At 58.8% G+C, this 21,208-nt stretch overlaps 10 protein-coding genes across 10 annotated transcripts; 4 read left to right on the top strand and 6 right to left on the bottom strand.

The window, feature by feature from the left end:
- Positions 1 to 186: 186 nt before the first annotated feature.
- Positions 187 to 1,472, bottom strand: P884DRAFT_271009 (uncharacterized protein; the record flags this gene model as incomplete). The annotated part of the gene is made up of 3 exons (XM_069442397.1): positions 187 to 207; positions 264 to 1,398; positions 1,450 to 1,472. The coding sequence occupies 3 exons, from the start codon at positions 1,470 to 1,472 to the stop codon at positions 187 to 189; spliced, it is 1,179 nt and encodes a 392-aa protein (XP_069296216.1).
- A 267-nt stretch (positions 1,473 to 1,739) lies between these two features.
- On the top strand, positions 1,740 to 2,626 carry P884DRAFT_293214 (uncharacterized protein; the record flags this gene model as incomplete). The annotated part of the gene is made up of 3 exons (XM_069444208.1): positions 1,740 to 1,963; positions 2,037 to 2,149; positions 2,287 to 2,626. The coding sequence occupies exons 1-3, from the start codon at positions 1,820 to 1,822 to the stop codon at positions 2,624 to 2,626; spliced, it is 597 nt and encodes a 198-aa protein (XP_069296215.1). The 5' UTR covers positions 1,740 to 1,819.
- A 357-nt stretch (positions 2,627 to 2,983) lies between these two features.
- On the bottom strand, positions 2,984 to 3,358 carry P884DRAFT_301097 (cytochrome C oxidase copper chaperone-domain-containing protein; the record flags this gene model as incomplete). Its single annotated transcript, XM_069444832.1, has 3 exons — positions 2,984 to 3,124; positions 3,183 to 3,250; positions 3,334 to 3,358. The coding sequence occupies 3 exons, from the start codon at positions 3,356 to 3,358 to the stop codon at positions 2,984 to 2,986; spliced, it is 234 nt and encodes a 77-aa protein (XP_069296214.1).
- Positions 3,359 to 3,729: 371 nt separating this feature from the next.
- Positions 3,730 to 7,318, bottom strand: P884DRAFT_286133 (telomere length regulation protein-domain-containing protein). The gene is made up of 3 exons (XM_069443811.1): positions 6,147 to 7,318; positions 5,657 to 6,091; positions 3,730 to 5,604 (listed from the first exon to the last, which is right to left on the bottom strand). The coding sequence occupies exons 1-3, from the start codon at positions 6,991 to 6,993 to the stop codon at positions 3,842 to 3,844; spliced, it is 3,045 nt and encodes a 1,014-aa protein (XP_069296213.1). The 5' UTR covers positions 6,994 to 7,318; the 3' UTR covers positions 3,730 to 3,841.
- Positions 7,319 to 7,697: 379 nt separating this feature from the next.
- Positions 7,698 to 8,993, top strand: P884DRAFT_278838 (uncharacterized protein; the record flags this gene model as incomplete). The annotated part of the gene is made up of 1 exon (XM_069443232.1): positions 7,698 to 8,993. The coding sequence occupies one exon, from the start codon at positions 7,698 to 7,700 to the stop codon at positions 8,991 to 8,993; it is 1,296 nt and encodes a 431-aa protein (XP_069296212.1).
- Positions 8,994 to 9,266: 273 nt separating this feature from the next.
- On the bottom strand, positions 9,267 to 10,755 carry P884DRAFT_226902 (DNA-directed RNA polymerase). Its single transcript, XM_069439667.1, has 2 exons — positions 10,630 to 10,755; positions 9,267 to 10,553 (listed from the first exon to the last, which is right to left on the bottom strand). Exons 1-2 carry the CDS (start codon positions 10,672 to 10,674, stop codon positions 9,474 to 9,476), a joined length of 1,125 nt encoding a protein of 374 aa, XP_069296211.1. The 5' UTR covers positions 10,675 to 10,755; the 3' UTR covers positions 9,267 to 9,473.
- A 685-nt stretch (positions 10,756 to 11,440) lies between these two features.
- Positions 11,441 to 12,571, top strand: P884DRAFT_261520 (uncharacterized protein). Its single transcript, XM_069441565.1, has one exon. It carries the CDS (start codon positions 11,879 to 11,881, stop codon positions 12,284 to 12,286), a length of 408 nt encoding a protein of 135 aa, XP_069296210.1. The 5' UTR covers positions 11,441 to 11,878; the 3' UTR covers positions 12,287 to 12,571.
- A 316-nt stretch (positions 12,572 to 12,887) lies between these two features.
- Positions 12,888 to 15,108, top strand: P884DRAFT_246448 (nife hydrogenase-like protein; the record flags this gene model as incomplete). The annotated part of the gene is made up of 3 exons (XM_069440467.1): positions 12,888 to 13,598; positions 13,747 to 14,488; positions 14,600 to 15,108. 3 exons carry the CDS (start codon positions 12,888 to 12,890, stop codon positions 14,614 to 14,616), a joined length of 1,470 nt encoding a protein of 489 aa, XP_069296209.1. The 3' UTR covers positions 14,617 to 15,108.
- A 47-nt stretch (positions 15,109 to 15,155) lies between these two features.
- On the bottom strand, positions 15,156 to 17,204 carry P884DRAFT_204422 (uncharacterized protein; the record flags this gene model as incomplete). Its single annotated transcript, XM_069438576.1, has 2 exons — positions 15,156 to 15,328; positions 15,365 to 17,204. The coding sequence occupies 2 exons, from the start codon at positions 17,202 to 17,204 to the stop codon at positions 15,156 to 15,158; spliced, it is 2,013 nt and encodes a 670-aa protein (XP_069296208.1).
- Positions 17,205 to 18,964: 1,760 nt separating this feature from the next.
- P884DRAFT_278834 (uncharacterized protein) lies at positions 18,965 to 20,519 on the bottom strand (the record flags this gene model as incomplete). Its single annotated transcript, XM_069443231.1, has 2 exons — positions 18,965 to 20,265; positions 20,348 to 20,519. The coding sequence occupies 2 exons, from the start codon at positions 20,517 to 20,519 to the stop codon at positions 18,965 to 18,967; spliced, it is 1,473 nt and encodes a 490-aa protein (XP_069296207.1).
- Positions 20,520 to 21,208: the final 689 nt, after the last annotated feature.

Genomic DNA, 21,208 nt, shown 5'->3' with positions numbered 1-21,208 from the left:
CTCCTCGTATTAGATAATGTGATCATTTGGCCAGAAGTAAGCATTTTCGAGGAAGCGGATTTTTAATGTGCTAAGCTGATCTGGGGTGTTCCTTCCATGGGCGTGCCGGAATCAGCAGAAGGAACAAGCAAGAGCATGGGCATGACATCTACTGCAACACAGCGCGGCCCATATTCAGGTTCGAGGTTATGACTTGATCATGAAGATCTTCGAGACGTCAGCAAACCGTTAGCTTATGGCAGGGTAAGGACCCGGAGACCTACCTGATTGAGTGCCGTGCTGTCTGCTAATGCCATCTTTTTCTGGGCAATAAATCTCGACCGTGCCAAATATCGGCTGGAGCCAGTAGGGATGGGTGTTGAGGAGCCGCTGCCGCCAGGCGTGGCCAGGCTGCTTTCCGTGGGCGTCGGTGCCAGAGACACAGTCTCGGGAGCGTCTTTACTCTCCTTTTCCCGCCGCCTTTTCTCTTTGGATATACTGTCAGCCGTCTCAGCCCCAGACTCCGAGGCCTCCTTTTCCTTTCTGCGCTTCTCCTTTTTGTCCTTTTTGTCCTTCTTCTCCTTCTTTTCTTTCCTATCCTTCTTGTCCTTCTTATCCCCCTTGTCCTTCTTATCTTTCTTTTCCTTCTTCGCCTTCTTATCGTCCTTGACTTCGGAGGAGCTGTCAACCTCACTTGTGGGTTCGCTCATCTCGGCCGTCGTTCTTGGCTTCTCCTCGGGCTCAGTGTTCCTCCTGGACGACTTCTCCTTCTCCTTCTTCTTCCTTTTCTTTTCGCCCTCGTTATCCACCTCAGCTTCAGAATCAGTTTTCCTCTTCTTTGACTTTTTCTCCTTCTTCTGCGCCTGGTCGTCTTCCCGATCGCTCCCCCGGTCTGCTTTGCGTTTCTTGGATTTCGACGCTGATGGTTCCGATTCCTCACTCCCGTCGGTGGACTCCTTCGGGGTTTCCGAGATATGGCCGTTCTGTGCCTTCTCGACCTCGTCACCGAGAGCCTCCTTAACCTGGTCACCAACCAACCATCCGCCCTTGACAAACCGCATGGGTCCGAACTTCCTCGCCATGTACAGATTGAGTTTCACTTCCTCGCGGGCCTTGCGCTCGGTCTCTATGGCGTCGTCGCTCTTGCCATTGAGCCGTCCCAGCAGGTCCTGGAACGCATCCAGACCGGTGCACTCATCGCCATTGTTCCGCTTGGCTCCGAGGCCTAGTGTGTCGTCCTTCAAGGTGACCCGGATGTGCGTCGAGTTGGCTTCGGTGTGCCATTCGGCATGAGGCGCGTTTTTCGCACCGAGGTACTCCCCCGGCTGCCACCCCTGGGCCCTGAGGATCTTCTGGCCAAATGAGGCGGTGTTGCGCGACCACTTGGTGTTGTTCGGGTCGTTGCCGAGTTTTCGCTTGCTGTTTCCGTTGGTTAGCTGGCCAAATTGAACTTTCCCTGTGTGTCCTCACTTCTTCGGGGCAGCAAGACCCATCTTGACTCAGAAGTGCTCAGCGTTGCTGAGCTTTGATGGGGGGGGAAGGAGGGGGAGCGGTCGGGAGGAAAGCTGTACAGTTGTTTTCGGGTAGTTCCTCCTGCGTTCCCTGGTGGAGCTTGGAAATTTTGGCGGGGAAGCGGTGCAAAAAGGTTTTGCCCGACCACACCGCCCTAAGGCACCGGAGGAGCAGACAGGGGTCAAGAGGATCAACGGCAAGACCCAATTACATTCGAAATGTCAGTTATCACTGCAACTCGCCTACGCCGGATCCGCACACTAGAATGAAAGTGAATGACAAGACGCCCAATTGAGCACGAAAAAGACAAACACACACGTGCATCGTCATGGCACCCTCAGCAAACACAGCCAAACAGAGGAGGGCACCAGGAAACGCCAGATTGACTGCAGATTCGGACTCGGATGCTGAATACCAGGCCTACAACGGGAGACTTCAGCAAGCCAGCGCAGCCCGAGCCCGCCTGCGCAAGGTATGAATAGAAATATACGACTATCCGTCTTCAGAAAGCACCCGAATCCGGGAACGGAGCTGAGAACTTTCAGGCGAGAGAAACCCGGGACAAAAACCGCGCCGCCCTGGCGACAGCGTACGACTCCTCCCTCGAGCGGATCGTGTCCCGGGCCGAGAAGTCCATCGCCAAGTACCACGACCTGCAGTAAGCCCTCCTCCCCCTTCCTCTCCTCTCCTCTCCTCTCCTAGCGGCTTCTCTCTCCTTGTCCAAAGCCTTCCCATTTCATACCCTCCTCCCCCCCCCCCAACCCAACCACCAACACAGCGGATGGCACCCACAAGGGGAGAACGGATCAATCAGCTCGCGCTGACGGACCCGGACCGAGACAGGATGGCCATTCGCGTCGCCCATCTCCGGCGCCTCAAGCAGGCCGTGGACCGGCGCGACGAGAAGACGGGCCAGATCGCCCGGAAGCTGGCGGAGCACCAGAGGAGGATGCTGAACCTCGCAATCCAGCTGCAGGCGCTGTACGAGGGCCGCATGGAGGACGTCGCGGCGCTGTTGGAGGAGGGTGGTGGTGGTGGTGGTGGTGCTGCTGCTGCTGCTGCCGTGGGCGGTGCTGGGCTAGCGGCGGGTGAGACGCTAGATAGCGGCGATCGGACCGGTCGGGAGATGGTGTAGGCCTGGCTGGATTGAGGGGTCCAGAAAGAAGGTGGAGGTTGGGAGGGATCATCTATTTCTATATGTGGCTCGGATATGGGTTTGCTGGGAGTTCGGGTTGCTTGTTTGCTCGGTTGCTGATGAGATACCCCATGTTGCTTTGGCGTTGGGTGGTTGCTGGTATGTTCTGAGAGCTCGCGAGTAGGGGTGGCGACGGCCTGTGCTAGTTAAAAGGCTATTCCACGAGTGCCGATGTAAACTTGACACGAATTGTGAACTTGTTACCAAGCCAAAGCCTAACCCATCGTTTTGTACATGAAACGCCCGTGTAGTGTACATGAGATCGTCGCAGCCCAGCTATCTCTTAGCCCCGTATATCTAAACCTTGAAACCGAACCCAGCCATGCAGCTCCGGTACTGCTCTATTGCTGACTGGCAGTCCTTCTGGGGGTCGGCGGACTTGGAGAAGAGCATGCACTCGTCGCGCCTGGACTTCTCCTCTTTGCACACACAGCAGGGCTAGTCGTTTGTTTCGTCAGCTGTTATCGTGCCGCAAACTTGGGGTGTGCTGTCGCACCTTGGGTTTGGAGGCCGCTTCGGTGGCCTGAGCCGACACTGCCGGAGCAGGACAAGACTCGACTGACGCTGGGGCTTGGTCAGCAAGGTGCTTTCACCGGGGGAGCGGGGCGTCTGGGGAGAGCAAAAAAAAAAAAAAAAAGAATACTCACGCATCTGAGCAGCAGGGGTCGCCATGATGGAAAGAATGACTGGGCTGTGACTTGCAAATGGCCGCGGATAATGTTGTGCCCGAGTTGAGGTTAAGAGGCCGAGATGGTTGCGTGCTCGAATGTTGATTTGTCAATGGTTTCCAGAACTTTGAGCCCGTTTGCCGCCGGCAGTACGGAGTGAGTACCCGGGTACTGTACGGATTATGTACGGATTACAGTACATACTGTAGTGTACGGACTACAGCACGCCAAGCCGCGATGGCGTCAGCGGCCCCCCATGTCACCTGATACCCCTGATCGCAACCAGGAGAAAACCAAACAAAACAGAAAACACCAAAAAGGGGGGGCAACCTTTCCATGGCACGCACCGAATAAGACACCTATTGTATACTAAAAGTGCTTATGTAATGTAGACGACAATGATATGATTACATATACGGAATACCTATTCCCTTCTCAGGCGGATTCAACAGCGAAAGAGGAATCAAAGCGCCAACGACGGTCCCCCTTAGCCAAACCCAATCAGATCCCCTACCAACATCAACCGGTACTTCTCCACCCCTTCCCTCAACCTGACCAACACGCCGGCAGCGAGGACTTTAACCTTCTCCTCCTCGCCGCTCTCGTCGCCGCCCCTCAGGCCGCCAAATACGCCGGCAACCCACTCCTGCGCCTCGACGACCTCCCGCCCCAGCTCCGCGCACACGTCCCGCATCCGGTCCTCGTTGACGTCCAGCAGCGCCACATACGCGAACAGCACCGCCTGCGTGACGGCCAGGTCGCCCGCCGCCGCCGCCTGCACGCTGGTGCTCAGCAGCAGCCGCCACAGCTCGGCCGTCATCTGCGGGAGGGAGAGCGTGCCGGGCCCTGCGGCGTGGATGACGACTGCCAGGGTCTTGAGGTAGAGCGCGAGCAGGTACGGGTGGAAGAGGATCGTCTTGCTGCCGCGGGAGGAGGATGACGAGGCGTGCAATGCGGCCTGGAAGCGGGCCGTCAGCGGGGTGAAGAAGAAGGTGGCGAGGAGCTGCGCTGTTGTGTTCGGAATGGCGCGGACGCGGGGTTTTGCTTTCGCGGGCTGGGATTTATATTTGATCTTTGGGTTGGCGGCCGCGGAGCTCTCGTCTCGGCCGTCGTTGTTGAGGCGGGAGGTGAAGGTGGAGAGCTTGAGGACATCCGGCCCAGTTACTGCGTCGGCGGCAGAGGCCGCCATTGGTGCGAGAAAGTCGGATGTAAGCGACGTGGCGATGCTGTCTAGTGCGTTTGGCGGAAGCGGTTTCAGGGACGATGACTGCTTCCGCGAATGATTGTTGCTGCTGCTGCCGAGATACAGCTGTTCGACTCGCTCGGGCAGAGTCTTGGAGGGGAAGGCTGCTGCTGCGGCATACTCGGATGTCTCGTAGCCAGCTAACTCTCGAGCGCTCAAGCCGAGGACGACAAGGATCGAGGCCCGTTGCGAGATCGAGTAATCGCCGTCAAAGAAAGTTTTGGCAAACCATTTGCCCATCTTTTCCGGCTGGGCGACGATAAGAGCGATCATGCCTTGTGCCCTCAACTCGTCAAAGTTTTCCATTTCGAACTTGTCACTGAGGCCCACGAGTAACGTGGCAAGCTCCTCGGCGTGTTCCGCCACCTCCGTCCCGTAGTCCGCTTTCCGTCGGATGAGTGTTGGCGCTGTCGTCAAAGCGAGCTTCTGGCGGTCATAGTTGTCCGCGTCCCGGAAGTACTTGATCAAGTCCCTGATGTACACCGGGGCCTTCGGCTTATCGCGCCTCACCAGGGTGGCATCATCTTCCGAGTCTTCTGGATCCGAGTCCGGTTTTGCGTAAGGCACGAGGTCGTCGTCTTCTTCCGGGCCCTCTTCATCGCTGAGCTCCTCAATGATGAACCCCTTCTGTGGTGGCTGAGGCGCGGGCCGCCTCGTCGCAGGCTTCCGAGGGGCTTCTCGGCTAGCTCGTGGGATATCTGTGCTGGGGCTGAGTAAGGCCGCGAAGGGGCCTATGTCGTCAGAGACGTTGGTGAGTCCCTTGTACCACTTGCCTTCTTCTTCGTCCGTTTCCTCCATCTTGAAGTTAAGCCGCTTCTCTCCCTTGTCGACGAGGCCGGAGAGCGCTTCGCCGACCACCATCCCGAGGAAACGGGCCCTCTGGTGAGGCGCCGCTAAACGGTTGGATATGGCATTGAGCCAGGTACTCGACCGCAAAAGCATCGCCAACTTGATGGGCGTTTTCCTATGGACATATCCTGCAACCAAGAGTAGGACCTGGGCGTGGGCTGTGAAATTCCGTCAGTCATTGGTCCTCGAGGGACGAGCTTTGGCACTGACCTTCTTGCTGCAATGTCGGCGAGTGTTTGATGTAGAGTTGGTCGCCAAACTGGCTGAGGCTCCTTTCAAGCACGGTCACCAGGTCATCCCGATTTTGGGAGACGACCGCTACCACTGCCCGCCGGATACCGACGCCTTCGCCAAGGCCAGCCCCGGAAGGGGCAGCAAGCCAATCCACCAAGTCTCTCCTCCCGCTCTGGTCGGATGGAAGGATCTCGTGGAGGACACCAGCCACGGCGGCGATTCGTGGCCCACTCTCTGCGCACTCGCATCGCCCGAGACGGTCCAGATAGTCGGAAGATAGCAGTTTTAGGATAGAGTAGAGGACTTTTCGTTGCTCTGATTGAGGCAAGTTCGACATCAGAAGGCCGAATTTCCTGGGCTCTGCCGCTTGTTTGAGGACCATCTCGGAGACTATCTGTCTTACGAGCATCTCTTCTGGCATGTCAGTCCCCGGTATCGAGGAGTTGTCGGCATGGGAAGATCTTACCGAAGTGGCCGAGATGAAGAGCTTTGGCGAGGAGATCCGAGGCAAACTTGACTGCGTCGGGGGTCTGGTCTGACACTACCACCTTCACAATGTTGCGGCCCAGCCATTGCGAATACTCTAAGGAGCTGGCAGGCCAGATATTGTCTACGCTTTTGCTGGATGGGTTCTTCCTCAGTATGTCCTCGGCCTCGGCTGCCATGGAGACGATACGGCCACCGCCGAACTGGCCAACGATTGCCTGGACTTTCGGTTTCACTTTTGCAGGAGGCTCCTGTCCCGCGGTGGCCAGTCGGTATGCTTCCAAAAGCCAGCCGTCGCCCCGAAGAACACGGCACAGCAGGTCTAGCATAATACCGAGGTTGAGAGATAGATCGGGCCGCTTGGGTCCAGCAGCTGCCTCGGACTTGGCATCCTGCATCAGGGACCTGAGCGTGACGGTAATGGCGTTCATCCCTGTGGTGCTCGAGAGGCAGTACAAGAGCAATCTCAAGCCGGAAGCTTTGCTTTGGTGAGCATCCTCAACGAGCAGCGCCCAGTAGTTGGGCACGATCTCGGCGACCAAGACCTGGACCAGCTGGGCACTCAAGGGCCCCGGCAACTTGATGAAGGGGGAACCATCCGTTTCGTGGCGGGAAAGAAAGTTTAGAACTGAAATTAGCGAGTCGTAGTCAGGTTCTTGTCTAAGTACGTCGAGTGCCTCTTTTGGCGTCGTGGGAGCTTTGTGATGTAGCGGTTTGGACTTCGCATTCCCGTTGTTGGAGCTTGACTCTTGCAAGAGATCGACTTCTTCTGACCCTCTCCTGACCGAACGGATAATGCTCGCCTCCTTCAGTAACGGCTCCATCATCCCGTATACCGCCACCGAGATTGGCGGAAAAGCTTTATCCGTTCAGCCTGCCTGCTTGTTTCAGAAAGTCGTGCCTTTATCGCAAATCTCGAAGAAGATTCCTGTTCAACGGCTCGAGAGGCTCTGACTTGGAAGCCAAACAACCGAGTTGTTGTTTCACTGACGGGAACTGAACCTTTTCGGTGGGGGAGGGGGGGGCCAATATGCCCGGCCATTCAAACTCAGCGTCGAGGAGCCCTTTGTATCGCAATAGAAGAGGTGCAAAATGAAATTGTGTGAAAAGCACCCAAGGAAGCAAGATGAAACCAACCGAATCAAGAGGTCTTGTCCGCCTTGTTCAGCTCGGAGTTTCCGCTGTTAGTGCTGTTAGTGTCAGGTACTGTAGCATGGATATAGCATGGATTACTTGATTACTTTAGTGGTCGCTGCTGCCAAGAGTGCGAACAGGGGACCCTCTGATGAGCTAAGATAAGAGCGGGGGAACCTGGCGATAAGCCCCAGCTACTCAGAGCACAATAGGTTATGGGTGCCTACGGCGCCATCACCAACAGCCCCAACAGCCCCAACAGCTCCAACCGCTCCCCCTCCGTCCCCGACGCAAAAGACGATCCACTCGTTTCAAAGACGAACGTACACCAGCCCCCAGCCCGCCACCCTCCCTCTACTTTTTTTTTTTCCTTTGTAATCATAGCAAGCACACGAACATGGCATCACCAGACGTACATCCGGCCTCGGAGCCGGCGAGATGGAAATATCTCGACAGGATCCGGACCCGACCGGGCCCGTTCACGAATCCCGACGTGTTTAACGGCGAAGGGGTGGCAGCGTTCATGGAAACGATCAAGGTGCTGGTCATTGGCGCCGGGGGGTTGGGGTGCGAGATCCTGAAGAACCTCGCGCTATCCGGGTTCAAGGACATCCACGTCATCGACATGGACACGATCGACATCTCGAACCTGAACCGCCAGTTCCTCTTCCGCCAGGCGGACGTCGGCAAGCCCAAGGCCGAGGTGGCCGCGCGGTTCGTCGAGAAGCGGGTCAAGGGGGTCAAGATCACGCCGCACAACTGCCGGATCCAGGACTTCGACGAGGACTTTTACATGCAGTTCCAGCTCGTCGTCTGCGGGCTCGACAGCATCGAGGCGCGGCGGTGGATCAACGCGACGCTGGTCAACATGGTGGACGAGGAGGTCGAGGACAGCATCAAGCCGCTCATCGACGGGGGCACCGAGGGCTTCAAGGGCCAGGCGCGCGTCATCATCCCGACCGTGACGTCGTGCATCGAGTGCCAGCTCGACATGCACGCGCCCCGCGCCGCCGTGCCGCTGTGCACGCTCGCCAGCATCCCGCGCCAGCCGGAGCACTGCGTCGAGTGGGCGCACGTCATCGCCTGGGACCGGGAGAAGCCGTTCCCGCGGCTGGACAAGGACGACCCGGAGCACGTCGCGTGGCTGTACCGCAAGGCGCTGCAGCGGGCCGAGGAGTTCAACATCCCGGGAGTCACCTACTCGCTGACCCAGGGCGTGGTCAAGAACATCATCCCGGCCATCGCGGCGACCAACAGCGTGATCGCGGCGGCCTGCTGCAACGAGGCGCTCAAGATCGCCTCCAACTGCGCCCCCTTCCTGGGCGACAAGGACAACTACATGATGTACTCGGGCAACGACAGCGTCTACACGTACACCTTCAAGCACGAGCGCAAGGAAGACTGCCCCGTGTGCGGCCAGCTCGCCCGCGACCTAGCCGTCGGCCGCGCCTGGACGCTGCGCGACCTAGTCGACTCCCTGGCCGACCGCCCCGAGGCGCAGCTCAAGAAGCCGAGCGTGCGCGCCGAGGGCAAGACGCTCTACATGCAGTCGCCCCCGAGCCTGGAGGCCCAGACGCGCCCCAACCTGGACAAGACGCTGGTCGAGCTGGGGCTGGAGGACGGGCAGGAAGTTGGCGTCACGGATGCGGCGTTCGCGACGGTTGTCTTCAAATTCAAGCTCAAGTTCAAGTAGAAACAAAATGATGGGAGCATAGATGGCTTTGTGGTTTTCTTTTTTTTTTTTTTTTCTTTTTTGTTCTCGGTTTAGTTCTGTTCTAAATCGGGCATTTCTGCGAGGCGTCAGGCTGGAAAGGGATGGGATAATATATGACGACTGGTGAGGAGAAGCATGGCAGGTTACAACTACATTTCATGTCGAGGAGCTTTCCAGGGCAAGTTCCAACTGTGCGGCGCTGGTGTCAAGCGGGATGGTGGTATCCTTCTCTATTTGTCTATCATGACCTGTCTACACAAAAGACAAAAAGCAAAGGAACAGCGGCGGCCAAATAAAATTAACTGAAACCCCCCGACCTCCCCCTTTATTTTTCCGATCCACCCTGACGCCGTTACCCATGTTTCTTTGGAAGACGCACAAAGAAAAAGGGGTTCACACAATGATATATACCCCGCGAAGAATACCAATCCCGCCACCAACATCCGGTGCTTCTTTCTCTCATCTGACCATGTTGATGACCTGCTTCTCGAGGTCGCGGGCCCGCTTTTTCAGATGGGCCACGGCCTCGAGGAAGATGAAATCGCTCTTCCACTGCCCGGTGCTCTCGACCAGGTAGATGAAGTGGTCCCTCCTCCGGCCGAGCTTGACCTTGCCCTTGAACTCGTCGTGCCGCAGGCACTCCCTGCTGACCGTGTCCCTCATCGGGTCGGCCACGACCGCCTTGAGCTCCCCCTCGTGGCCCTCGTAGCCGCTCCCCTTCTGCGCCGCCTCCTCCTTGGTCACCTTCTCGAGCGCGATCACGCCGCGGGGGAAGCAGCGGGCAAACTTCTCGGCGTCGGCGCCTAGGATGGGCCGCTCGATCTTGATGACGGGCATCAGGCGGTACGAGGCGGTGGCGACGGGGGAGAACTTTGCGTGGTCGGAGCCGACGCCCTTGTGCATGTGCATCGTCAGGCTGATCTCCTGGCCCGGGCGCAGCTTGGCGATCAGGATGTCCGGGTTGACGGGCGCGATGGCGTCGTCGCCCGAGAAGTACTTGGTCTGCCGCCCGACGGGGCAGAACTCAATGTCGCGCGCGTAGACGTGCGCGTGCTTGTACAGCTTGGTCGGGTCCGTCTCGCCGGGCGCGGCGTTCTCGTTGTGCTCGCACTTGACCTCGAGGCGCAGCGAGACGGTGTTGTAGTCGTAGTAGCTGTTGTTGACCTGGGACTCGTCGTCCGGCCGGCGCCAAAACTTGAGGAACTTGTGCAGCCCCTTGTGGCCGCCCTTGAAGGGGATCAGGCCGAGGCGGTGGGCGAGCACTTCGTCCTGTATGACCGACGTGTTGTTGTTGATGAAGACGGTCTCGATGGCGAGGGTCGGGATGTCGGCGATCATGATGCGCCGGAAGGCGTTGGCGATGGAGGCATCGATGCCGATGAGAGAGAAGGAAGCTTCAAAGGGGTCGTTCTTGTGAAACTCGACGCGAAACCCTCGCCGGAAGGCCTCAATGTCCCAGCTGTGGTCCTCGCCGGGGTAGTGCCCGGGGAAGTCCGTCGACGATACATTGGTGACGGTCTCCTCGTGGATGCCGACGATCTGGTCCAATGCTTGCGTCAGAGTTACTTGCTCTGCCCCCGGGCAAGGTAACACAAGAGAAAGGCGGAGAGATTACCTTTCGCCGCTCGAGCTCCTCCTCTGTTGGCGGTTTGTGAGGCATTGTGACGGGAATTGAAGTGTCTGGTGTGTGCGGTTGTCGCTTCACGGACGGCTCGCCTGGAAATTCTTCAGCGCGACCGACCTTGGGAGCTCTTGGGGCGGCAGAACTTTTTGCTTATCGCGGGGTGAACTTGACCGCCTTCGACGAGCAGGGGCGCGCCAAGCCGCCCTGCGGGCTGCTCTGTGCTCCTTTCGGCTCAACCGAGTGAGTGGGCCTGCTTTCCCAATCGGTCCCTCAACTTCCAGAACACCAGTGGACGATGTCATTGCTCTGGGGTTAGTATTTGACAGAATTGAAATAACTGCTTGGCTGGTCTCGCCAGCTCTTGCATTGCCGACTAGTTACTCGAAACTCCGCTACTCGAAACTCCAGCATCAGGCCCCATTTGGATTGTTCCTAGAGATATTGTACTCAACACATAAAGAACGGAAAGTGAAAAGGAAAAACAAGGAGCTGGGTATTCGGAGTAATCCGCACTCTGTATCAAGAGGGCGGTCGCACCGGACCACACATAACGCTATATATGCAATTCAAGGCGATGCAGTGAGACCCATCTATTTGCGGTCAAAGTGTTGCAGATAGCCGCCTAGCAAGACAGCCTCCCTACAAGGTGACTTGCGCTCTTTCTTCCTCGACCATTCTTACGGATGTAATCCGTACACCTACTCCATAGACTTAGATCAATCGCGACGATGACAGCATAGTCAACCATTCGCTCCTGGCCCACTGGAATCCCATTGGACTACCCCACCCCCCGCCGGGGATACAGGCACCGCGCCCTCTCTATACGTATAGATTGGACCAGGCTTCCAGCCATCGCAACTGACAGATTTGCGACCATCCATACGCCGCAATACGTCTTGATTTGTTCGCTCTTCCTGCGGCTGTTCACGACCCAGGGGCAAAATGCCGCATTTCATGGTGTGCCTGTCACCGCTTCGGCTTCGGCCGGCGTCTCGACAGTCAGAAACGAGATACGGCCGGGCTCGATACCGATAACATCTTGGACTTCCACTTCCTACGAATCCCGGCGTATCTACAAGACCTGTGCGGGGAGGCGCAAGACTCTAAGCCCCTTCCAGAGTAGTTACCCAACCAGGCCCGTCGACAGATCCGTATGCGATGTCCGTAACGCGCTTACGGGTCTCCTTGTCGTACCGCTCATCCAAGCGCTGTCGGCATTTGATCGTCGGAAATATTAACAATGGACCCTGTGTCTGCCGCCAACAACATCACCGCCTTCTTTTCCTCTGTACTGCAGGGCTTGGAGTTCGTCCACCTCGCCCGCAGCTTTGGGGATGACCTGAAAGCGCACCAGCTCAGGGGCGTCAAGTGGGTCCTCTACAAGAAGGAGCAGTACGAGGCCCTGACGACGCACCTGACGGAGCTCATCGGCCAGCTCAGCAGCTCGCGGCGCCAGAGGAGAAGCTGGAGGATCTGGCCAGGAAGGAGTGCGATAAGATGGGAGATGGCCTCAAGACGTTGTTGGAGGCTGCCGACGCGGTCGACCCGCTGCTCCAGACGGCGGCGTCGCAGAAGCTCGAGGCCGACGCGACGGCGAGGGGCGTCTCCGTGTCGGCGGGCGTCAATAACGGGGTGCAGCTGGGCGTGAACTATGGGTCGCCCAAGGGGCTCATCTTCGGGGACGAAGAGCACCGTCACCAATAATTGGAACTAAAAGGGTCGAGTATGTGCACGCTACTCCGTAGTACTAGGAGTACAGGAAGAGAGAGAAGCATGAAATGCAAAGCCCAACATTTGGAAATTTCAAATACGGCACTGGTAAGAGACAGTAGTTATCTCATACTAGTACTCTTGGTAAGGTAGGTGCTAATGAGGCAAACTAGACGGTAATAAGGGAAAGAGGGAGTAGAGTACGGAGTATGTGGCATGTGTGTACTCGGAAGTCGACGGGTCTGCCTTGTGGGGCCCCCGGCAGAGTCGGGAAAAACCCACATCAGAGCAAGGCATGACCAACCAATAGGAAGCCCCCAGTTGGAAAGAGCAATTGGACCTGGCAAGTGGCCACTGCTCAACGCCAAGTGACGACCGCCAAAACGTGCTCCCCACTACCAAACGACGGCAACCGAACCTCCCAAAAGAGTTCCAAGCCATTGGCGTCGGAGACGAGGCCGCATCCCGGGAGAGCGCACCCGGCAACCCTTGTCCCCTCGATAGCTCTCCGCTCAGTCCTTTACCGTCCCACATCCACCATGTCGGCGACGCTGTACCGGCTCGCCGGCCGCAGCGCCAAGCGACTCTGCACCCGGCCCCGTGCGTCGCCATCACCGGCGGCAGCTCTCGCCAGTTCCATCATCTCACACCCCGCGCGTGCCTTCTCCGCCTCGGCCCTCCGCCGCTATGCTGAGCCTCAAGAGTCCCAGCGCACGCGCCTGGTCCCAACCGGTCCCGACTTCTCGAGCGCCGCCGACCCCTACGGGCTCGCCTCGAGCCCGCCCGACGGCCGATCACCCAGCGAGACGAAAAAATCGCGCGACGAGTCGGTCGAGGACCGCAAGGTGCGCCACTACACGGTCAACTTTGGGCCCCAGCACCCGGCCGCCCACGGCGTGTTGCGCCTGATCCTCGAGCTCAACGGCGAGGAGATCATCCGGGCGGACCCGCACGTCGGCCTGCTCCACCGCGGCACCGAGAAGCTGTGCGAGTACAAGACGTACCTCCAGGCGCTCCCCTACTTTGACCGCCTCGATTACGTCTCCATGATGACCAACGAGCAGTGCTTCTCGCTGGCCGTCGAGAAGCTGCTCAACATTGAGATCCCCGAGCGCGCCAAGTTCATCCGGACCATGTTCGCCGAGATAACGCGCATCCTGAACCACCTCATGTCGGTCCTGTCTCACGCCATGGACGTCGGCGCCCTGACGCCCTTCCTGTGGGGTTTCGAGGAGCGAGAGAAGCTGATGGTGAGTCAATACACACACACGCACAGACTGGAAGTTCGGGGAGGGTTGGGGTTTGGAGATATCAGGGCCTGGATGGGAAAGCAACGAGTTTTTGGATCGAGAAAAAAGGAAATGAAGCGGAGAAGAAGCTAATGTACAACTCTCTCAGGAATTCTATGAGCGCGTGTCGGGCGCCCGCCTCCACGCCGCTTATGTCCGCCCCGGCGGCGTCCACCAGGACATTCCCGTCGGCCTCCTCGACGACATCTACCAGTGGGCGACGCAGTTTGGCGACCGCATCGACGAGACCGAGGAGATGCTGACGGACAACCGCATCTGGATCGAGCGTCTGAAGGGCGTGGGTGTCGTCAGCGCCGCCGACGCGCTCAACCTGTCCTTCACGGGCGTCATGCTGCGGGGGTCCGGCGTTCCCTGGGACGTACGCAAGAGCCAGCCGTACGACGCCTACGACCAGGTCGAGTTCGACGTGCCCGTCGGCGTGAACGGCGACTGCTATGACCGCTACCTGTGCCGCATGGAGGAGTTCCGCCAGTCGCTGCGCATCATCCACCAGTGCCTCAACAAGATGCCCGCCGGCCCCGTCCGCGTCGAGGACTACAAGATCTCCCCGCCGCCCCGCGCCGCCATGAAGGAGAACATGGAGGCGCTCATCCACCACTTCCTGCTCTATACCAAGGGCTACGCCGTCCCGCCTGGCGACACCTACTCGGCCATCGAGGCCCCCAAGGGCGAGATGGGCGTGTACGTGGTCAGCGACGGCTCCGAACGTCCCTACCGCGTGCACATCCGCGCCCCGGGCTTTGCCCACCTCGGCGGTTTCGACCACATCTCGAGGGGTCACCTGCTGGCTGACGCCGTGGCCGTCATTGGTACCATGGACCTGGTGTTCGGTGAGTGTCCCCTTTTTTTTTCCTTCTTCATTTTCCTTCTGACTTTTCTCCCCCCTTGCTCTTTGTTGTTCCCTGTGGGAGAATTGGATCTCGTGCTAACTGCTGCTGCAGGCGAGGTCGACCGGTAGACGCGGGTGAGCGAAAAAAAAGTAAAATCAAACGGGCAACGACTCGAAAAACGCATCGCGAATGGGAAAAAAAAGCCGGTCGGTGAGAAAAGCATTTCGGTGCGGGTTGCCGCGTGGCCCCGGTCTGAATAGATAGATGAGGCAAAGCCAACCTTGGTAAGGGGGTAGGGGTCGGAGTTTTGAGGTGCCAGTGGTCAAGTGGAACGAGACAGCTCGTTCTTGTCGTCGACAAGCCGTTTCGTTTGTAAATGCTGTATCATAAGCCGGGGGTGGGCGGGAGTGTGTTTTTGGGCGTCGGCCCGTGACAGGGTGATGCGCCAGACAAGACCGTTCCTCTTTTTCTGTTCCCCCCCCCCTTGCCCCGGTGACGAGACGTAAATATCCTTTAGTCTTTTTACACGGTTCTACTGCCGCTGTTGTTGTGCGCGTCTGTCAGCCGCTGCGACGCCCAAGTCAAGTCAAAGGAAGCAAGGGAAGGGGATGATGATGTTGATGATGTTCCTCCTTACTTACAGATAGAGCGAGAGAGCAAAGAGGTGTCAGGTCGCAGCCGAGTGGCAGCGCACCGGAGGCGACGGGGACGACAGCGGTCCGTCGTTCTCGTCGCCGTCCTCCTCCTCCTCCTCCTCGGCGGCCTCCTCTTCATGCTCACGTTCCTCACGTCCCCGGCCCTGACCCGGTCCCCGTTCATCCTGTCCGACGGGACCGCGGCCTTCTCCGGAGACACGGCCGGCATCGTCACCGCCACCTCCCGCGCCCGCGAGGGTAGTAGTAGTAGTGGTGGTGCTGCGCGGCCCGGCGCTCAGGCTGCGGCGGCGCAGCGGGCACCCCAGCCAGCTCGGCGCGTACGACGTGCCCTCGGGCCCGGCGCCGATGGGCAGGCCGCACAGCGGGAGGTCGGCGTCGGGGGCGGCATCAGCACGAGCGTCGGATTTGGCGTTGGCGTCGCCGTAATCGGTCGCCTTCCCTTTGCCCTTGTCCGTCCTCCCTCCGTGCCGCCGCTCCTCGTCGGCGCCGGCGGGGGTAGTGGCGGTAGTGGTGGTAGTGGTGGTAGCGTACTTGAGCGCGGGGACGCGGTACGCACTGCCGCCGTTGTTGTTACCGTTGCTGTTTCTGCTGCCGCTGAAGCCGCCGTTGTAGATCAGCCCCGGCGTGCGGTACGGCCCGGGCCCCTGGGCGATCCACGGCTTGCCGGGCGTCCTGCGGGGCTTGGCCAGCCAGGGAGACGCGCCGGTCGGGATGGTGTCCGTGTAGGTGGCGGGGGTTGCGTAGGCCGGGTGGGCGGGCGCGAACGTAGCGTTGCGCGGATGATGCGGGTGCGGGTGCGGGTGCGGGTGCGGATACGGCGAGTAGCCCGGGTAGGTGTAGCCCATGCCCATGACCGTGCCCGTTCTCGTGCGGGGATCCATGGTCGGGGGCGTCGGCGGGAAGGGGTAGTAGTAGCCCTGGTGGGCGGGAGTCGTAGGATTCGCAGGCGAGCTGGACGCTTGGGAGGCGTGGACGAGCTGGCCATGGGGCTGCTTGGACGGAGTGAAGGGCCGAGTCGGCTGGGACTGAGGCCGCGGAGGGAGGGTTCTCTCGCGGCGATTGTCGGGGCGCCGGGTGGTGTGGCGGCTGTTGTTGTTATTGTTATTGTTGCTGTGCTGATGGTGATGGTGATGGCGCCCCTGAACTTGATGGCCCTGGCCCTGGCCCTGGCCCTTAGTAGCCCGAGCGGACTGGCTCGCTCGGCCGCCCGTGGAGGGAACCTGGGGAACGTTGGGTCTGGGCCGCTCGTCATCCCGGATGTCGAACTCGCCGAACGTCTTTTTGATTTGGGCGATGCGGCGCGCGACGTCGCCAACCTGGCCGATAATCTGACTGGCGGCGCCGTGCTGGCTCGTCTCCCTCTCAGCCTCCCGCTGGCGCCACTGCCGGAGGGTTTCCCGATCGTAAGGGGTCAGATCGTCGTCGCTGATCTGTGGCTCGAAAGGAGCAAAGGTAGCGGCGCAGTGGCATTTTCCCGTCTCGTGCATGATGGCGTGGTCGGCTTTCCACTCGGCCGCGAAGAGACCAGGGAGCCGAACAGCGACGCGATGGTCGCCCGTCGAGGTGACGTTCTCGGCGAAGAGTGCCGGAATGCGACCGCCGCCGCCGAAGGAGGTGGTCTTTTCGAGGCCGCCGCCCTGACCGGTGGTCCTTGACATGGCAACATCCGTCGAACCCTCGGACGCGGCGGCTTCCTTGGCATTATTCTCGTTCTCCTCGGCGCCCGCAGGAGAAGCCGGTGAACCAGTAGGCTGAATGGCATTTCCTGCCCCTGATTTGTCGCCGATGACGCGCGGAGTGTCTAGGAGTCCCGGAAAGACGACCTCGCAGCCGCAGGCGCCGCGCTCGTGCAGCCAGCGGTGCTCCCACTCCCGGATCAGGACCCAGCGAGAGTGCAGTTGGCGCTCGCAGGGCGTACACATTGTCTCGGCGTAGTACGGCTTATGAGGGCAGATGCTGCAGATGGCAAAGTTGTGGCCGGCCGTCGTCATGGGGCAAGTTCGCACGACGCTCAGGGAGCGGTGGCCGCACTGGTAGGCGATGAACTCTTGGTAGCACATCTCGACGGGTGTTGACGGCAAGGCGTCGAGAGTGCTGCTACCGGCGGAGTTTGTGCTCTGGATGTGGTGGTCAGTGAAGCTGGTGGTCAGTGAAGCAGGAAGAAGGGAAGAAGGTGAAAGAAGGGAAGAAGGGAAGGAGGAGGAAGAAGGGAAGAAGAGAAGAAGGGAGCGGGAAAGCAGAACAGGGCGTTTGAAATAGGCGGCCGAACGCCGAGAGAAGTTGCTTCCGGAATATCTGGCGCCCTATTCGTCGCTCACCGGCTACTATTGTGATGGTCTCCGCCTGGGCACGAATACAGATGGCAATAGTGACGAAGGATGGGATGGTGTTTTAGGATAAGGGGTTCGCAGACAATAGGTTCCGATGATTCTCCGCTCTCAAGACTTTGCCATATGGTGCGATACATCTAGATACAGAGAGGCTAAGGCACACAAAGACGGATGCTTTAACGACGGTCGGTACTATCCGAATCTGAAACGCAAGAGACAGATAAAGGACCGGAAAGTGTTCGACTCGGGCCTTGAGATGTTTGCGTCTCCGTCACACAGAATCACGCACCTGCTTCCAAAGCAGGACTAAAACGAGCTCTTCAGTACTATGCCGCATTTTCCGCTAACAGCCTTGCTAGGACCGAGTCTGTGAATGACCCGGATACCTGGGAGGCCGACGTGCTTGACCGGGCTGTCTCACGCTCTGGTAGCACACACACACACACTGGTTGACCACCGCGCCAGGACGGTAAGAGTTCGGCAGATGTCAGTGATTTCAGCGGCCAATAACGCCTGAAGCTTACCAGTTGAGCACCCAGGTTGCGTCTCGTTAGTAGAATGCTGTGCGAGCGAGCAAAGAAGAAAGAAAAAAAAAAAAAAAAAAGAGAGAGAGAGAGAGAGAGAGAGAGAGAGAGAGAGAGAGAGAGAGAGAGGGAGGGAGGGAGGGAAGGGAGTAGGTGGAAGGTAACATCGGCGTTGTTGGAAGGAGAGCGGTTGAAAGGGCAGAGCATCCGCTGGAAGGCGCTGGCACACGAGCATGCTGCAGGAAAATACACTCAGGTCATAGAGTCATAGATAGCAGCGTGTTTTCTGCTACCGACCATGGTCACATGGCGAGATAACTCGAGATATAGAGACGGAGATTGTAGGCTAAACAGGCCATTCACACCCACTTGTGGTGTCATTGCTGGAAAAGCTGAAAGCACACGGAACACGGAACCTTGTGTGAACCACTGCCTCCCTGACGGGTGTTGGTGTAGCCTACTTTATCTAGCTCAGGTTCCTTTGTTGGCCGGAGATATGAGGCTCTACGGCTGGATGACAATTGCCGTTGGCTTCGGCAGCTCATGCCAGACACCCGAACTACGAGGCCGCCCAAATCGCAAAAGTTGACCATTGCCGGCGGCTGCCACAAACCCAAACAAAATAAAAGAAGGAGCGAACCAGCAGCAGGGAAAGAGGAGCAAAGGAGCAAACAAATGTACCCATGGCTGACCAAAGGAACATGATATTGCGCCCGCAGTAGCAGGAAGGGCTCGGGCCCGTAACGAGCCGTACCCATATCTGCCTCGTAACTGATGTTTGATGCCCGGGTTTAAAGAAGTGCCCTGCATCTCAACTCGACAAAGCCAACATCTTACAGGAGTAGGTATGATACATGGTGCAAACATATCTGCACGACGGGGCTGGGGCTGGGGCTGGGGCTGGGGCTGTCTAGAAGTGTGACAAGTCCAACGCGGCATGTGAACTCTCTTGGTAAAACCCGGCGGTCAGAAGACCTTGATACCGTTTCCAGCCGCCTGGTTCATGAGGAAGGTCTTGAGCGGCCCAAGGGCGTTGACGGCACTCAGGCCAACCGACCTGAGGGGCACCAGTGGGCCGCTGCCAACCGAGTAGAGCTTGTGCAGCTTATCGCAGACCCCTAGAAGCACGTGGTTCGCCGCATAGCGCTCGGAGACGTACGGCTCGAGCGACATGGTGACGCCGATATCCTGGCCGTGGCTGACCGCGTACCGGATCGTCTTGGCGAGGCTCTGCACGTCGCCCTGTCCCTGGTTCAAGCCCTGGCCCCCGAGGGGGTGGATCGTGTGGGCCGCATCGCCGATGAGGGCGACGCGCTCGGCGATGTAGGTGTCGGCGTGCCGCATCTTCAGGGGGAACGAGGCGACGGTGCCCTCCTGAACGCCCACGACCGTCTGGGGAACGGCCCGATGGTCGAACGGGGTGTGCTCCAGCCTCCACGAGTACTCGTCCGCCTGGCCCGAATCCTGCGCGTGCATGTATTCGAGATCCGCAGGGCTCAGCCGAAACGCGGCGTTCACCATGGCGACGAAGTCCTTGGCCGAGAGGCTCTTCAAGAGGGACGCGTTGCTGGGCGTTGTCGACCAGACCAGGGTGGAGTAGTTGCCCGGGAGGGGGAGCATTGCGACGGGACCGGTGGGGAGGAAGCGCTGATAGGCAATCTTGGTCTCTCGTCCGCCCCAGCCCTCCCCTTCCATCTCGAGCGTAGCCACGACGCCGTGGCGGTTGTAGTCCCAGCCGCGAGCCTCGATGCCGGCAAAGGAGCGCACAGGGCTGTTGGCTCCGTCAGCGCCAACCAGGAGTCGCGCAGCCAGCTGCTTGCCCCCGGACAAGCGGACAACGGGCCACTCCCGCAGATCCAACTCGTCGGTCTCCTCCGCGTAGGCTATGCTCTCGACCTTTGCCTTGTCGAACACGGACACGCCGCCCAGCTCCTCGATCCGCTTCAGGAGACCGGATGTCAGGTTCAAGTTTTCGTTCATATACGCGATGGTGCTCCCGGCAGCAGAGGCCGCGCCCGGGGCCCAGTCGAACTCGATGCGCGCACCCGTCACGCCATCCCACACCTGCATCTCCTGATACGCCTGGACCCGGTCTCGCTCCAAGTGTTTCCAAGCACCAATCTCCTCGAGAAACTGAACGGACGAGGGCGTCAGGGAGCTGCACCGGTTCGAGAACTTGTTGGGGGGCAGCTTCCACGATCTGGTCTTGGCCAGGTCCTGGGCTTCGACGAGGGCGATCCGGAGGTGTGCCGTGACGGGATTCGCGCCTGAAGGAAGGGAAGGGGGCCCCATGGTCAGAATTCCGGCTGTAAGAGAGCGGGCCCAAGGACAACGGCAGCGGGGACTTACGCAGCGCCGTCAGCAGACTGAGCCCCGCGGGGCCTCCCCCGACGCAGACCACATCGTAAATGTCGGGTTGCTGCGACGCCGTGCTCGAGTACGCCCGCCGCAACCGCCTCTGGAGGGTCTGGGTGCAGCTGCGGCACACATAGGCGCCTCGCCTCCTAATCACCGCGTCCATTGTTGCATGCCCGGGCGCCTGCGTTGGTACTAACAATCGAGCTGACTTGACAATTGACATGAGTTGGAATTCCATAGCTCGGACCGGGGCGGGTCAGTCCCAGAGACCGAGAGCGGCGCGATTGAACCCTAACCCTTTTCTTCATCAGCTCACTCGAGCGCTGCGCCGCCAATCGGGAACGCTCCTTGGGCAATGTACGGATTAGTTAACGTTATCGCATGACGGAGTTGAATGAGCCAGCATCTCTGATGAATTAATTAATTGATCGAAGTCCGAGGCGTTTGGATTATCCTTCCAGTCGCCTTTTCTGCCCCAACCCTTCCCACTCTCCTTTGGTACCACCGTCGGCCAACCTAGAGAGAGGAAGAGAATGTCAGGTCTGTTCGGAGCAGGAACAAGGGCAGAAGCAGAAGAATGAAGCCAAGAGTCTCAAATTGCGAGATGATAGTGCATGCACGCCCTGGCGAGACTCGGAGTGTATCAGATAGCGCTCGGTCTTGGGGTTAACACACAGAATCCCCGTACGGATAACGGAGGACGCACCTAATTACAGACCCTAAATTTACTTACCTCTTTCTAAACGCTGTATTATTCGCATTTGTATAGCTGTAAGCAGGGAAAAAAATAGGATAATAACCGACTCCGTTTATCAGACATTAAATGCAATACTAATCGTGCTCTCGAAGCGC

Source organism: Thermothelomyces heterothallicus, assembly GCF_042370625.1.
Source record: "Thermothelomyces heterothallicus CBS 202.75 unplaced genomic scaffold P884_scaffold_17, whole genome shotgun sequence".
NCBI lineage: Eukaryota > Fungi > Ascomycota > Sordariomycetes > Sordariales > Chaetomiaceae > Thermothelomyces > Thermothelomyces heterothallicus.
Note: the sequence above shows the minus strand (reverse complement) of the source record. Positions and strands in the feature narration are given on the sequence as shown.